The 15,552-nt window shown below is 46.1% G+C and overlaps 1 protein-coding gene across 2 annotated transcripts in view; it reads right to left on the reverse strand.

The window, feature by feature from the left end:
* Positions 1–14,429, reverse strand: part of TBC1D31 (TBC1 domain family member 31) — a 38,184-nt gene extending 23,755 nt beyond the window's left edge. The window contains exons 1-10 of one of the 2 annotated variants that reach the window (XM_077271181.1): positions 14,239–14,429; positions 13,380–13,494; positions 12,268–12,414; positions 11,408–11,523; positions 10,254–10,432; positions 8,874–9,025; positions 8,114–8,273; positions 1,134–1,334; positions 845–1,036; positions 112–191 (exon numbers count right to left, since the gene is read on the reverse strand). In XM_077271181.1, coding sequence (XP_077127296.1) covers positions 112–191; positions 845–1,036; positions 1,134–1,334; positions 8,114–8,273; positions 8,874–9,025; positions 10,254–10,432; positions 11,408–11,523; positions 12,268–12,414; positions 13,380–13,456 — 1,304 coding nt within the window. In that variant the 5' untranslated portion in view covers positions 13,457–13,494; positions 14,239–14,429. Of the gene's footprint in view, positions 1–111; positions 192–844; positions 1,037–1,133; positions 1,335–8,113; positions 8,274–8,873; positions 9,026–10,253; positions 10,433–11,407; positions 11,524–12,267; positions 12,415–13,379; positions 13,495–14,036 lie in introns of both variants that reach the window. The other variant, XM_077271182.1, reaches the window with a different exon arrangement.
* Positions 14,430–15,552: the final 1,123 nt, after the last annotated feature.

The following is a 15,552-nucleotide window of genomic DNA, read 5'->3' on the forward strand; positions in this document are numbered from 1 at the left end:
ACAGGCACGATCAGCAGAGAATGGAAATACGATGGGACAAAATGGACATCCAGAAAAAATAAAAATAAAAATGTAAGAATGGTCATCTGGCCAAGATGGTTTTTTTTATACCTGTACTTTGCAGGATATTCTCCAAACCCCTTCAGGATAGCTCGAAGCCGCTGCTTGCTCAGCACACACGATGTCTCATTCTGAAGGAGAAAGCAAGATATTTAGGGGGTTAGTAACAGGCAGCAGATTGGTTGCATGTGCTTTTATGTAAGCCCCATAACTTTATAAATGGCAATATCCTCTTATTGCAACCACATATCAATTTGGGTATTTAAAATAATAATGGTTTTAATTTTTATTTGATAAATCAATAGTACATGTGAAAATAAGCAACTCTGTAAAATATTTGATCAAAGAAATCCGCTTCTTTCTCCTCCTGGACTGTTCATTCCTTCTCAATTCACCGGTAAAATCTACAAAATCTGTGTTCAAAGAAGACACATTTTCTCATTACTGTGATACAAGAAAACAATTGGTGCGTTAAAAATTCTATGTGGGAAGATAGAGGCGACACAGACATTTTACTACTGCAAGTTCTAGTTCTCCATAGAACTTTATGAGCAGTAACTCATCTCCTATAACAGTTCTCTAATAAGTTTCTTTTTTTTCCATGTGTACTATTGATTTTTCTCTTTAAATGTATGTATTTTGGGCTAGAAATACATTTTTTCAACTGAGTTTCTCTTTAACTTTTGCACCGTTTGTCTTTTGCAGACTTAGTTTCCCTGCACATCTCTGGCTTTATCTTAACACCATTTTTTTTTTTACAAGCAAAACATTTCCTCAGACGCACCTCTTTGTTATCAGATGTGTTACATTCTTCTGGCTGTAGATATTTAGTCTTCACCACTTCTTGCTTGGACTTCCAAGGCCTGCAAGGTCGACCGGCCGAGATGTTCACTTTCTCACTCGCTAGTGCAGATTTATTACCTGTCGAGTCCTTGTCTTTTGTTAAATCCACGACTTTCACCAGCGGTGGTGGCGGCTGCAATGAAGAAAGGAGCGCCTAGATTAGTAACTGGATCTCCAAAAGCAAATCACAGGTCAAAGACGTTCATCAGAACGACTGATCTAGGCCCTACCTTATTGATTTCTTTGGTCAGAGCTTGGACGCTGTAAAGGTTTATGCTGCCGTTTTCCATGATGCCGGCGATGTATCTGCCATTTGGACTGACAGATGATGTCACTATGCCGTCATCTTGGCTTCCAATGTCGAACACAAGTTTACATGTCTGAATATTGATGAATCTCATTAGCCCATCTTGGCTGAGAACCCCTAAAACCTAAAAAAAAAAATAAAAAAATATTCACATACGCGATAGTCATAGTTACTCACCGATAACGGTGTTTCTCAGAGCCCATGACAGCACACCAGAGAGAGGGGAGCCGCCCTTCAGGGACAGGAAACCTACAGGATAAAAGGGCTGTACCTCTCCCCTGCATCAGTTTTGTTTACAGAGCATCGGAGGTCCTCCAGGTTAGTCACAACAACAAAAAATATACAATTTTATCATATTGCTTAACAAGTAAACACCGTGTCTATATGGAAAGGCACTTCACACAAAATAATGTGCTCACCGCACACGTGATGAGGGGGGGAATAAGCAGGTGCTGTCATGGGCTCTGAGAAACACCGTTATCGGTGAGTAACTAGGACTTTCTCAGTCGCCCATGACAGCACACCAGAGAGAATTGCAGAGATATATTGGCTAGGGAGGGACCACAGCCTGCAGAACCCTTCTTCCGAAGGTTAGGTCAGATGAAGAGGCTAGGTCTAAGCGGTAGTGTCTGAAAAAGGTTGAAGGTGATGACCAGGTGGCCGCCTTACAGATTTGATCTAATGGTACCTCTGACCTTTCGGCCCAGGAGGTCGCCATAGCCCTTGTAGAGTGGGCCTTCAGTTCCTGTGGAATGGCGTTCCCGGTGGATGAGTAGGCCAAGGCTATTGCGTCTGTTACCCATCGCGCTATAGTGCTCTTAGAAGCTTTGAGTCCTTTCCTAGGCCCCTGGAAGCAGATAAAAAGAGACCCTTCCTTCCTACACTGTTGGGTGGATTTAATATATTGGATCAGACACCTTCTCACATCTAGTGTGTGGAATTTTTCTTCTTTCCTATTTTTAGGGTCTGGACAGAAGGAAGGAAGGATTATTTCCTGGGACCTGTGAAATATGGATGCTACTTTGGGTAGATAGGCAGGGTCTGTCTTTAGTACAACCTTATCATCCAGGATTTGTGTAAAGGGAGGGTTTGCGGACAGGGCTTGGAGATCACTTATTCTACGGGCCGATGTTAGGGCTATTAGGAGGGCAGTTTTAAGTGATAGAATCCTAAGAGGTATTGACTCTACAGGCTCAAACGGGGGTTCTGTCAGGGCTGACAAGACTAAGTTCAAGTCCCAAGTTGGTAATTTTTGTACTGTTACAGGTTTAGACCTTGCGGCTGCTCTGATAAACCGTATCACCCAAGGGTTTGCTGCTATGTTTTCACAGTACAGTGCTCCTAGGGCTGATATCTGTACTTTTAAGGTACTTATTGAAAGGCCCAGGTCTAACCCCTTTTGTAGAAATTCTAATATTTCAGTCACTGGATCCCCGTCTTGCAACCTGACCCCGGAGGACAAAAATTTTTGCCAAGTTTTACCATATATTTTTGTGGTCACAGGTTTTCTACTTTTCATTAGTGTAGAGACTAGTTTGTTAGAAAAACCTCTATCCCTCAATAGTGACCTCTCAAATTCCACGCTGTTAAGTGGAGATTCTCTGACTGGGGGTGGAACACCGGTCCCTGAGACAGAAGGTCCGGAAGATCCGGAAGGACCCAGGGATCGGTGATCGATAGCATCCTCAGCCAGGAGAACCAGGCCCCTTTGGGCCAGAAGGGGGCTATTAGGATAAGTCTGGATTTGTCCTGCCTGATTTTCCGCAGAACTGCTGGAATGAGGATGATGGGAGGAAATGCATACGCAAGAGTTTGTGTCCAGGGAATCGTAAATGCATCTACTGCCTGAGGATTCCCTCTGGGATCTAAGGAGCAAAAGGTTTTCACCTTCCTGTTGTGCATGTTTGCAAAGAGGTCTATTACAGGGATGCCCCATAAGTCTGTGATTTTGTTGAAGATCCCCTGATTCAAGGACCATTCTCCTTGTTTTAGTTGGGTACGACTTAGAAAGTCGGCTTCCTGGTTCTCTACTCCTTTTATATGTAGGGCTGATAGGGATAGGAAATTGTTCTGTACCAGGCTGAAAATTTCGGAGGTAGTTTCCATTAAAGTTTGAGACCTGGTCCCCCCCTGGTGGTTCAAGTAAGCTACAACTACTTTGTTGTCCGAAAAAATTCGGACATGATGCCCTTGTAATTCTCTTAGGAAAAAAAGTAGTGCATGATTCACCGCTCTCAGCTCTTTTTGGTTTGAGGAAGTCCCGAGTTCCCGACTCGTCCATACCCCCTGAGTGACTTTGTTGTTCAGATGAGCCCCCCACCCTGTGGGACTTGCATCTGTTGTTACTATCTGAGGGCCTTCTATCACCCATGGAATCCCTTTTGATAGATTGGTGGGATTTAGCCACCAGGTTAGGGAATGAATAACAGGCGAACTTAGAGTCATGCGACCCTCTAACCGACCCCTTAGTAAAATGGTTTTTTAAAATGTCCCACTGGAGGGGTCTCGTGTGGAGCTGCGCCCACTGAACTGCTGGAAGACAAGCAGAGAGGGACCCCAGTAACGACATCGCCTTCCTCAGAGACATGGATGGTTTTGAACAAGCTTCTGACACTAGATGTAATATCTTTTGTCTTTTCTGAACTGGGAGGCGACATTCTTGGGAACTTGAGTCCAAAGTGAGACCCAAAAATTCCTGAACCCTGGTTGGTTCCAGTTTTGACTTTTGAAGGTTCACCAGCCAGCCTAGTTTTTTCAAAATGTCTATCACTCTTTGACATTGCTGACTGCAGAGTTGGGCCGAGCTGCTTACAATCAAAAAATCGTCCAAATATGGAACGATTAAAATGTCCTCTTCTCTTAGATGTGCCATCATCTCTGCTACCAATTTGGTGAAGATGAGAGGTGCGATTGATATGTCCAAAGGAAGGGCTCTGTATTGGTATTCCCTTATCTACCCCTTTATGACTACTGCCAGTCTGAGGAATTTTTGAGAATCCTTGTGGATGGGGACGTGATAATACGCGTCGCTGAGATCTAGAACTATCATAAAACAGTTCGGAAACAGGTTTTTTATTGTTGACTTTATTGATTCCATTTTGAATCGTTTGTTCTTTACGTAAGTGTTTAATTTCCGTAAGTTTATTATGGTCCGGAAAGACCCGTCTGGTTTGGGAACCAGGAATAATGGGGAGTAGAAACCCTTCTTCCTCTCCAGAGGGGGAACTTCCAGGATGACATTTTTGTCCAATAATTTTAGAATTTCGAGTTCTAGAGCTTCTTGTTGTTGGGTAGAAGACCTCAGTGGAGTTACTACATAGTGTCGGGGGGGGGGGTAGGGAAAAAAATTCTATTTGAAGCCCTGCGTTTATCAGATTTAGTATCCAGGGGCTTGTAGTAATTTTTTCCCAGGCCGGGAGGAATTGTGACAACCTTCCTCCCACCCTGGGGGAGACGTCACTTAGGGGGGGGGGGGGGGGGGGGGGTTTCTTGTCTCGTGGGGAACTACCGAAGAGGAAACCTCTTTCTCTTCTTTTCCCATCGTCCCAGCGGTTTTGTTCTCTTGGCGGTCTTTTCCTAAAAAATTTCCTACTCCGAAAGGGCCGCTTATTGAACGTTGGAGTCAGGATGGGGAACCCCTTCTTTTTATCACCTGCTTTTTGCAGGATATCGTCTAGAGTCTCTCGAAAAAGAAACTTGCCCTCACACGGGATAGAACACAGTTTGTGTTTAGTTTGTAAATCTCCTGGCCAGCTTTTTAGCCACAGGGTTCTGCGTGCTGCATTTGAGAGGGCTGCAGATTTAGACGTTAACTTAATTGAGTCGGCAGACGAATCAGCTAGAAATGCCGCGGCGCCTCTAATCATAGGAATAGAGTCTAACACCTTATTTCTGGGTACCCCATCCCTCAGCTGTTTCTCTAAGTTGTCAATCCAGATCATAAGGGAGCGTGACGTGCAAGCAGCTGCTATGGCCGGTCTCAAGCATCCTCCTGCCGACTCCCAGGCACCTTTAAGAAAGGTGTCGGCTCTCTTGTCAAGAGGATCTTTTAGGGTTCCCATATCTTCAAATGGTAACGCGTATCTTTTTGAGGCTTTAGCTACCGCCACGTCGAGTTTGGGAGCCTTATCCCATGAAGTGGAAGCTTCCTCTTCAAAGGGATATTTTATTTTAATAGAGGGAACTGATGCATTTTTCCTCTCTGGTTTTTCCCACTCTTTTTTGATTAATGTTTGTATATTTTCATTTAGGGGAAAAACTTTCCGCTTTTTTGGCATAGTCCTCCGAACATAACATCCTGAACTGTTTTGTCAGGACGAGGGTCCAATAACCCCATTGTCGACCTCACCGCTTTAACAAGGCCGTCAACCTCATCTAAGGGAAAACAATGACGACCTCCCCTTTTGTCATCTGAGGAAGAGAAAGAGGAGTTCTGTGTATCTGAGTTTACAATATCAGAGCTGGAAGAATCAGAATTCCTATAAGGATTAGGTTTTTCCCTACTGACTTTCCTTTCTCCTTTAAGGGTTTTAAACACAGATTCCACCTCTGTTTTAATTACGGACCGTAACTCAGAGGCAAAGTTTGGAGTCTCCTCGCAGAGGACTTGACCAATACACGAATCACATAACTTTTTATCCCAAGATTGCGGTAATTCTTTATCGCACAATGGGCAGGTTCTGTGCTTTGTTTTGCCGTTCTCTTCCTTGCCTAGGATAAAGGAGAAGAGGGACCCCAATTACAAAAAAAATGAGCTTTCACGAAGATCACTCACCAATCAGACTCAGCCACAGGTACCGGTTCTGGAGGAGGGGTAGGATCTTGAAGAGAGAGATCCGTAGATGGTAGCTGATTCACCACGCTGGAATTCTTGCTACGTTGCGTGGAATGACTACCAGACCGAGAACTCCGGGTGCCAGCAGAGGTTCGCTTTTTTTGTGCGTCCGGTTTCGGTCGTTGATGGTGGCGCTGCTGCGGCGGTAGCGGCGGCGGCTGGAGCTGCTGATCGCTGTCTTCCATGACTTTATTACCTTGGAACGGCATGCAGCAAGGAGTCTCCATGTGCACCATCTTTTAAGCAGAGCGCTCATTATTAGCCCCTCCTCTGTGGCTGCATCGATGAGGAAGCGTTCATTTATTTTTGCCGAAAATGCTACTGCGCATGCGCGCGCAGTCAGGGACCCGGAAATGAAGTAATCCGGTTCCGGGGCAGCGCCACCTTGGTACACCTTGGTTACAGCGCTGCCCCTGAACCGGAAGCTGTCCTATCACCTCCGGTGCGGCGCCATCTTGGAACGCCGACGTCCTGACTGCGGCCGAATGCCGGGAGCCCCAACACCTATCCGGAGTGGCGGCTGCGCTTCCCCCCGCTCACGCTGAGGACCCGTCGGTCGTAGCCGTGGCGGCTTCGGACACCGCACCAGCCATGGCAGGGGCCTCCCCGCTGCCAGGACTCGGACTGGCCGGTTCCGGATCTTCACGGTTCCAGTTCTTCTCAGGTACCGTCCAGAAGGTTCCCCGTCAGGGACAGGAAACCAAACTGATGCAGGGAGAGGTACCGCCCTTTTATCCTGTAGGTTTCCTGTCCCTGAAGGGCGGATCCCCTCTCTCTGGTGTGCTGTCATGGGCGACTGAGAAATCCTTGTCCTGCCAGATATCACTCCAGAGAGGCCAATTAACAATCCTGGGAAAAGCTGCAAGAGGACGACACGGGATGAAAGAGCACGGTGCCCTAATAAATGTCACAGGTCCTTAATTTTAGCAATTAGTAAAGAGAACAGCAATGACGACATCTAATATGCTTCTTCCATTCATAGTAAAAACTTAAAGAGCACCCATCACTAGAGATGGATGAACCCAAACAGTAAAGTTTGGTGTCAATACCAAACACCTACTGTTCGGGCACAGACTTCACCAGGAAGTCTCTTACTGTTCGGGTTCGGCGTCCCAAACACCGGGTGTTTCTGATCAGTGGCAAGATTATCACCGTCAGAAAGACGCGGCTCCTTTGCTGTCAGATGATAGCATAAGCACGCAGCTGTGACCGGAGGTAAAAAGTTTACCTACGGTCACAGGCATTGGCTGATGGGACTACTACTCCCATCAGACTACACCTGCTGCCGCTAATAACAGTGAGAGAAGGCTGTGGCTGATGAGAGTATTCCTCAGCCGGCGACTGCGATGTAAATAAATTTCAATAGAAAAATGCTAACGGTAAGAATTTAATAATGTTTGCAACTGTAAAAAAAATAATGACACTTGATAAAAAGTATATGTTATTTAAAATACCTTGAAAAAAAAAATAAAAAAATTCCCTTTCATGATTGTCCGCTCTTTCCCATTTTGTGCCGCATCGTTGAGATTTTCACATTTGTTGCTTTTGTAGCGCAGTATGTGAAATCTCTGCTTGTAGTGCAACTGAGTGTTTCTTCAAAGGTTTCTCTAGGGACGTGACCTTTCACCTCAACCTCTCAGGTGCTGCCAATCAAAGCTGACCTAAAAGTCTAGCACTGCTGGGCTGTGAGTGGCAGCATCTGGGAGGGAGGGGTGAAAGCGCACGCCACTGGAGAAGACTCTGAAGAAATGCCCAGTTGTACTGCAAAGCAAAGGTTTCACATTGTTGCTTTTGGAGCGCACTAATATTAATATCTCTGCGATGGAGCGATCGATATCAAGTTTAGACAAAGTCACTTTAGGTGAGGCTTCGTACCTCTCGAGTCAATTTTTAAAGAAATTGTGATAACTTCTCAGTTCATACAAAGATGATACAAAAAGAAAATGAAAAAAAAAAATCATGAAATTGCAAATCAAAACCAATAGAAAAGAGCCACTTTCTCACTTTCTTTTAACAAAAACATAGGAAAAAGTACTATATGCAACCCAGGACAATAGCGGCTCACTGACCTGGCTGGAGCCACCATCAAAGTTGTCAGGCAGGAATTCCACCTGGCGCACGCTGCGCACCGTACCGGGCATCTGGAGAATTCTCAACAGCTGCTTGGAGCTCAAGCACCACAGATGCAGATTGTTGGATTTTCCTCCAGCTGCCAACATCCTGCCGTCCCTGCAAGAAAAACACCAAGCCACTAATTGTAATTTAAATCATTAATATCATAGTTGTGAACAACTCCTTTAATTATTTTAAAAAATACAGCAATATTACACATATTAAGGATTTTATAGTGGAATCAATATCCATAGAATTCTACTAAAAATACCTTAAAGTTTAAAGAAGTTGTCTCAGTAAAAATGTATTTCCATAATTCCACCTAAAAATAAATGTGCAAATATATTAAAGTACTTCCCGATCGCCATCTTCTCCGGTTTCCTGAGCAGCTCCGCTCCTTTTCTTTCCCACGTGACCTGAAATCAGAGTAGCTGGCTCACACGGGGTTTATGAATGGAGCGGAAGTCACTTTGTCAATGTAAGACTATGGGGCCTCGTGCTGAGTCCATAGACTTACACTGATGGAAGTAGCATGCCCCGCACAGTGTGAGCCGGCAAAGCTGAAGAGCGGTCATGTGGGCCAGAAGAGGACCGGAGCAGCGCTGGAGACCAGAGAAGACAGCAATAGGTAAGCATCTTAATACAGTTGCAATGCAGAGACATCTTCTTTAAGAATCATACTGATTTTTTTCCACAATGTCGTGAGGTTATAAATACCTTGTAATTGCAAAAGCTTTATATGGGAAAACAGATCCCCCATCTGGAGCTGGCAGCTGGAATTTGCAGGTCAAGGTATCACTTTCCCAGGCAAAGATGGAATTATCCTTAAAGCAACTCAGGATTGTGTTAGTTAATGGAAGGAAAAATACCTATAAAAAAATAATTATAAGAAGGAGAAATTACAAATTGTAAAAAAATAAAGAAAGCACCAAGTGTCCTGGCTGTGAGTACAATCCAGCAGAGGGCGCTCATAGTCTATCCTATGACGGAGGGGCAATAGAATCAACTGGATAAATAAAGTCATGCTTTGTGCAAAAAGAAAAAAGAGCATGAACCGCACATCCCAAAATCATACGTTGATCTAAAGCTGCTAGGCAAAAATTTAAATACTGAACATGAGGTTTTCAGTTTAACATTCTGATCAGACTGTGTGAAGCCCACTGCCCCTTCACGGCAAACCTCGTAGTGGGTCCTAACGCCCTAACGGAGCGGAGCCGTGCAGCGACCACCGCCGCAGCACAAAGCCACAGCAATGGCGGCCATTGTTGCTGTGGCTTTGTGCTGGTGGGGCGGCGCGGTCTGGAGTCATGGGGGCTCAGTCTCGCAGCATGGGTGCTGTGGGGCAACAGGCCGTCCGCCCTGCTGGTGCATGGCCGCTGCGGCGGTGGTCGCCGCACGGCTCCGTTCCGTTAGGGCGTTAGGACCCACTACGAGGTTTGCCGAGAAGGGGCAGTGGGCTTCACACAGTCTGATCAGAATGTTAAACTGAAAACCTCATGTTCAGTATTTATATTTTTGCCTAGCGGCTTTAGATCAACGTATGATTTTGGGATGTGCGGTTCATGCTCTTTTTTTTCTTTTTGCACAAAGCACGGATAAATAAAGTCACTTTTAGGAGTCTGGTACTCCCTCGTTGTCCCATTAAGCCCCACTATAAACATTAGCCCAATGTTGGCAGAACACTGATAGTAACAGGTTCATCCGACAGTCTGAGGTGTACAGGGGCCCGGACAGAGACTTGTTGAGGAAGCTAATCTAAGGACGCATTCAGATGTTCATGCAAATCGGTCTGAGATCTGCACGGACTTGTCACCGGTCTCCTGACCACAGAGCTTCATGTATTTCTATGAAGCCTTCACACTCGGGTTGGGAGAGTTGCGGCCAGACTGAGCATTCCTGTCTTATCTTAAGGCCCATTTGCATGGACGTCTGAACGCGTCCCAAGGTGTATGGGGGTGGAGGGTTGAGACTTCACCTTGCAGTTAATTCAATGGACAATCTACGTTTGCTGTGAAACATGATGTCCCTTGATTGACAAGAGTGGTTGTGTGATGGTGCATATCCCTTCAGTAATGCACAGAGGGGTCACATGCCCACCTTTTGTATCCCTACAGACTGGCTAACATTCAGCTTTCTTTTTCTCTGGAAAGTGTCCAAGTCCCAGAGCTGAGCCGTCTCGCTGGATGTGGTGACGGCGTGTCTGCCTGACCCGTGTATAGAGATGGATGTGACGGTGGAATCGTGGCCTCGCATCCAGCTCACCAGCTCCTTGTTATCTGCAAACCAAAAATAAAAGTCATCAGATCAATAGCAAATAACCTGCATCCTAAGCATCGACATCGATCATTTCCCAGACAACAGCAATGGATAAGGAGCTCATTGTATTAGGATTCAGCGGTTACTACACACCTACAGACTCCTGCTGGAGGAGCTGGCACTTCCTGACCTAAATGGCCGAGGTTCTTTGTAACACATGTATTGTGGTTATGACTGGGGTGGTGCCTTTTGGGCAATTGAGCCAAGATGTGAAATATTCATGGCGTAGACAGTTTATACCCATAATTTGTTAGTTTAGCAATTTCTGGAAAAGGTGGGGAATAATCAGAAGGGCAGCCATTGATGCCACAGAACCGGTCAACCAAAACATACACACTGCTGAATGCAAAACTTTGCTTCTTATGCATTTATAGAGGAGGAAGGAAACTGTAAATTATACAGCAGTTGTCTGAGCACGACAAAAACCTGTGCATATTGAAGGCGGCCAAAGAGTCAGCATCAGGACAGGTCACACTGTCAGATTGGTGGAGATAAGACAACCCAACTCTGGTGTAGGCAAGAGAACCCAACTGATCAACTCTCTGCAGTTCAGTGACGCTGGAAGTAATCAGTATATGGGGCCAGAACAGCGCAGCTCTGTACACAATATATTGGCCATTTTTTCGGGTACTGGAGCTGAGCTCCTGTTGAAGTGAATGTGATCTGAGCTGCAGCACCCGGGCACGGCCATCACCGCGGACCAGCACCCGGGCACGGCCACCACCGCGGACCAGCACCTGGGGAACGGCCACCAACGCAGACCAGCACTGCTGCACCTCAGCACATCTGTCCACCGCTGACATGTCAACATGTCTATCTGAGCCATACCGCACCCTCCACAGATTGAAGGATACGTCATCAATATCATAGTCCCCAAGACAAAAAACTGTTTGCCCACACCGGCCCCAAAAAGTGTTGTTAGATATTGCAATTACCTGCATCAAAACACTTCACCGAGTAGTCAGCCAGAGCCACCAGGAACTCAGATTTCCTATGCAGATTAAATGCCAACGCTGTGCACGCCTGCAGGGTTCTCTGCACCAGATCGAACCTAAGGGAATAAGGGAACGTGGGACAGAATATTTAGCTCCGGAAATATTAGCACTTGGGTTGTTACACACTATCTCTGCCACTATATCAGGGCTGTGAAGACCACCACAACGCTGGAGCACATTAACCCATTGTCAGCCATAAGCTTGTGAGGAGCAGGAGGCCTGTCATCACGGTGTGGAGAGGATGATGAGCCTCCTCCCTCTGTATCCTCCGCACATGGAGAGGACAGGGAGAGACAACAACTGTATAGGAACAGAGGCAGGAGGTACTGAGCGTGCTCAACCTGTGAGTGAGTGTACAGTAACAATAAGGTGGAAACACAAAGCAGAAATGGGATGTGTGAGAAGTCAGGGATGGTACAAAACAATTGCCCAAGGAGAAAGGGAACACTGGAGAGTCTACACCAAAAGTGTGCAACTTCTTACAAAGTCACAAATAAGGAATAAGTCAGGGGAACAGCTGGATAACAAAAAAAAAACAAACAAAGGTCTACAGGGGGAAACGGGATAAAACACACAAACAAAGGACCTGGGAATGTTTAGCTGACAAAAAAGAAGGCTAAGAGGAGACTTAGTAGCTGTCTACAAATATCTGAAGGGCTGTCACAGTGTAGAGGGGTCATCATTATTGTTATTTACTCATGGAAATACGAGGAGCAATGGGATGAACCTGAAAGGGAGAACATACAGGCTCTACGTGGTTTGTTTTGTAAGTCATTTTCCGAGGACAAGGACATTTTTACCTGTTTCTGTTAAGGTTGAAAACATAGATGTTTCCTAAGTGATCTCCGGCCAGGAAGCGATCGCCGGAGCTGTCAAATGCAACTTGCAAAAAACGCATCGTTTTTGACGGAGGACCCGCAGCTCCATGGACTATATTCACTATAATCCTGCAAAGAAAATTAAAAAAAAGTTATAAATTCTAGTCACAGGGATAAATGAGGACTACTAGATCAGTGATCGCCGAGACCCTCAGCGAGGCCAGAATAAGGGGTAGAGGTCACACGTGACAGCGGCCGCTCTATTACCTATAGTACTGCCGGAGACAGCCTAACGAGACATCGGGGTCTCCACAGTCGCTCCCTTACTGATCTAGTAGTTACCACCTATCCTGTGAATAGGTGACAACTTATAGAAACCCCTAGGAAAAGTGTGTGTGTAAAGCGCTGTTCTGTGTCCTACTTTTAGGAATCGCTCGTGACAAGTGTGCGATTTATACACTTCTGGCCACAATCCGACTAGACGTATCCAGCATCACTCGTGTTCAATGAAGCCGCGCACGTCTAGTCGGCAAGTGACCGTATGTATGCAAATCACACGCTAGCAGTCACACGCCTGCTGCTCCTGGAGAATCCTGACAGCGTTCAAGTCCGCAGTCACACAGAAGCCTGGACAATCCCTTTAACGAAAGACATTAGCTATTACTTACCGGATTGATCCACCACCGTTCTGATGCCCCCACCATTGGTTGGTACAGCTGCAACGACGTCCCTGACTACCCTTGTGAACCCGTCGTGTACATAGATGAAAAGTATTAACTGGTTGCAAAAGCCAAGAAAGTAGTTGAGGACATCGTTACTGCGAGTAGGACCGATGGGGAGAGCCGGAAAGTTTGGTGTTTTTTCATTACTTTCATTCAATTGCCCCAATTTTTTAAGAAGTTTGAAAGCCCCTTTAATAAATGTATGAGAACAGCATTCAGCGCGCCGTCCTCAGCCAACTCTTAGGGTGTATGCCCACGATCAGGAATCAGCAGCGCTTGAAATCCCCTCCACTATGCTGTAACATCTGGACGCTGTGGATGTACGCAGCATCCAACCCGCAGCGTTTACTGACCGTGAGCACCTACACGTACCCATCGTTAGTAGCCGGGGTGGGTTTTCTGTGCCAGATCTTCCCCGTCTCTTTGCTTCCCAGATCTGTAATCTGCATGACGCCAGATTAAAAAGGACAATGCTTTTCAGGACGAGCTGTAAAAAAAAAACAACAAAAAACATGAAACAGAAGCATTAGAGGGGAACCCTGTATTGGGACCTGAGGCTAGAAGATGGGGGCAGTGCCCCGGACCCCCTGCTACTGGTCAACGTGAGATACCCTGCAAAGAGCCCATTCATTGGGCAGGAGCAGAATCGGCGATATCAGATCAGTGCGGTGCTCCTGCCAGTCTAGCGTGTGACCGCTGCAGCCAATCAGTACGCCTGGCATCACCACTCAGCGATGGGAGGCATGATGGCAGGAATGTAGCATGTGACTGCAGAGGCCACCGATTGGCTGCAGCGGTCACATGCTGACCGATTGTAGGACCGCCGGTGCTTATATATACACTATATATATATATATATATATATATATATATATATATAATAAAAAGAGACCAGAAAGTCAGACAGATGAGCCTGCAGCTCGTGCCGCCACCCCCCGAGCCTGAAACCGCGCTGTCTGCAGAAATATTGGAGAAAAAATAAAGTTACATCATGGAGGTACAAAGCTAGCTGCCCTGGGGGCCACACACCTCTCAGGATTTCCAGGCACATGGGCCGCACAGGACTCTGGGAAAGCTGAGTGACACCCATAAGTGACAACTGTCATGGCGGCCACGTTGGTTGTCACCCAGCTTTCTTATATAGAGCTGAAAGCTTAAGAGTTCAGCTAAACACTGTGTCTATCGTGACATATCGTCCGCAGTCGCGGCCCCCGTGCAACATGTACTGTACCTGGTCTGCAGCGCACTGAGGACGGCAGGGAGCTGAGGTAACTCTAAGGAGAAGGAAGCCCCGCCCCCTTCCCGGCAGCTTCACCTGTGCAGTCGCCGGGCAACGCAGCGGGAAGGTAAGCCACGCCCCCTTACCGCTACAGTGCCCATACGCTCTGCAGTGGAACTGCTTGGAATCCTGGGTAATGCTTCAAGCTGAACGTGTGACGTCATGTTGACCGTTAAAAACATAGACGCACGGGGCGAGGTATGACGTATGCACATGTCTCCGAGACCGCCATCTTAACTGTGGGAAAATTGCCAGTAATGTAACTGGATTAATAATATTGCATAGTCAGACTACAGTCTACTGACAAGAGGGGTCGTACATGCAGACTTGAGGGGGATGGATACATTTATAAATACTGGCGTTAGGGAAAATAAGAGTAGTTAAGCATAGGGATCGTGTCAGCTTTCATTATGTTATGTATGCATAGCAACCAATCAGCTATTAGCTTTCATTTCATATTATGCATAGCAACCAATCAGCTGTCAGCTTTCAGTTTACATTATGCATATTAACCACTCACCTGTCAGCTTTCAGTTTACATTATGCATAGCAACCAATCAGCTTTCAGTTTACATTATACATAGGTACCAATCACCTGTCAGCTTTCATTTTATATTATGCCTAGCAACCGGTCAGCTGTCATCTTTACTAAAGAGAAAGTATAAACTTTAGTCCCGCTGGTATTAAAATGCTTTGAAAATGTGCTGTACTGCATCCACAACAACCCGAACCGTAAAATTATGTTATTTATAGAGCTCGGTGAGCACCATTATAAAAAAAAATGGCAACGTCATTGTTATTTTATCTCCATCCCCCACCCCCACCCCAAAAAAAGAAGGAAAAGTGATAAATAAGCCGTACGTACTGTAAGATGGCAGCAATAAGTTTGGGGCCGCACGGCAATATTTTTTGACCCATCAAGAAATTTACCTAGAGGTATGTTCACATGGTGCAGTTTTTTCTTTCATGCATTTTACAGTAGCAGTAAAATAAATGAGATTTCTAAAATCTTATTCACTCTGTTCCTTTTTTTTCTTGCAGGCATGTCCGTTTTGACCGGGATGCAAAACGTGCGACACACGTGCACACGGAGAACAGTGCACACTGTCCTCCTTGTGCACGGATGGCCGCTGGGGAAGAAGCGCTACAGTAAGCACTGTTCCCCTGCGTGTGGTGCTGAACGCGGCTGTCATTAGTCTCCCCTGCTCTGCCGGTGAGTAGGGGTGAATGAATGAATAAAAAACCCGACGTGGGGTCCCCCTGTGT

The sequence above is a fragment of the Ranitomeya variabilis genome, chromosome 6, assembly GCF_051348905.1.
Source record: "Ranitomeya variabilis isolate aRanVar5 chromosome 6, aRanVar5.hap1, whole genome shotgun sequence".
NCBI classification, from domain to species: Eukaryota; Metazoa; Chordata; class Amphibia; order Anura; family Dendrobatidae; genus Ranitomeya; species Ranitomeya variabilis.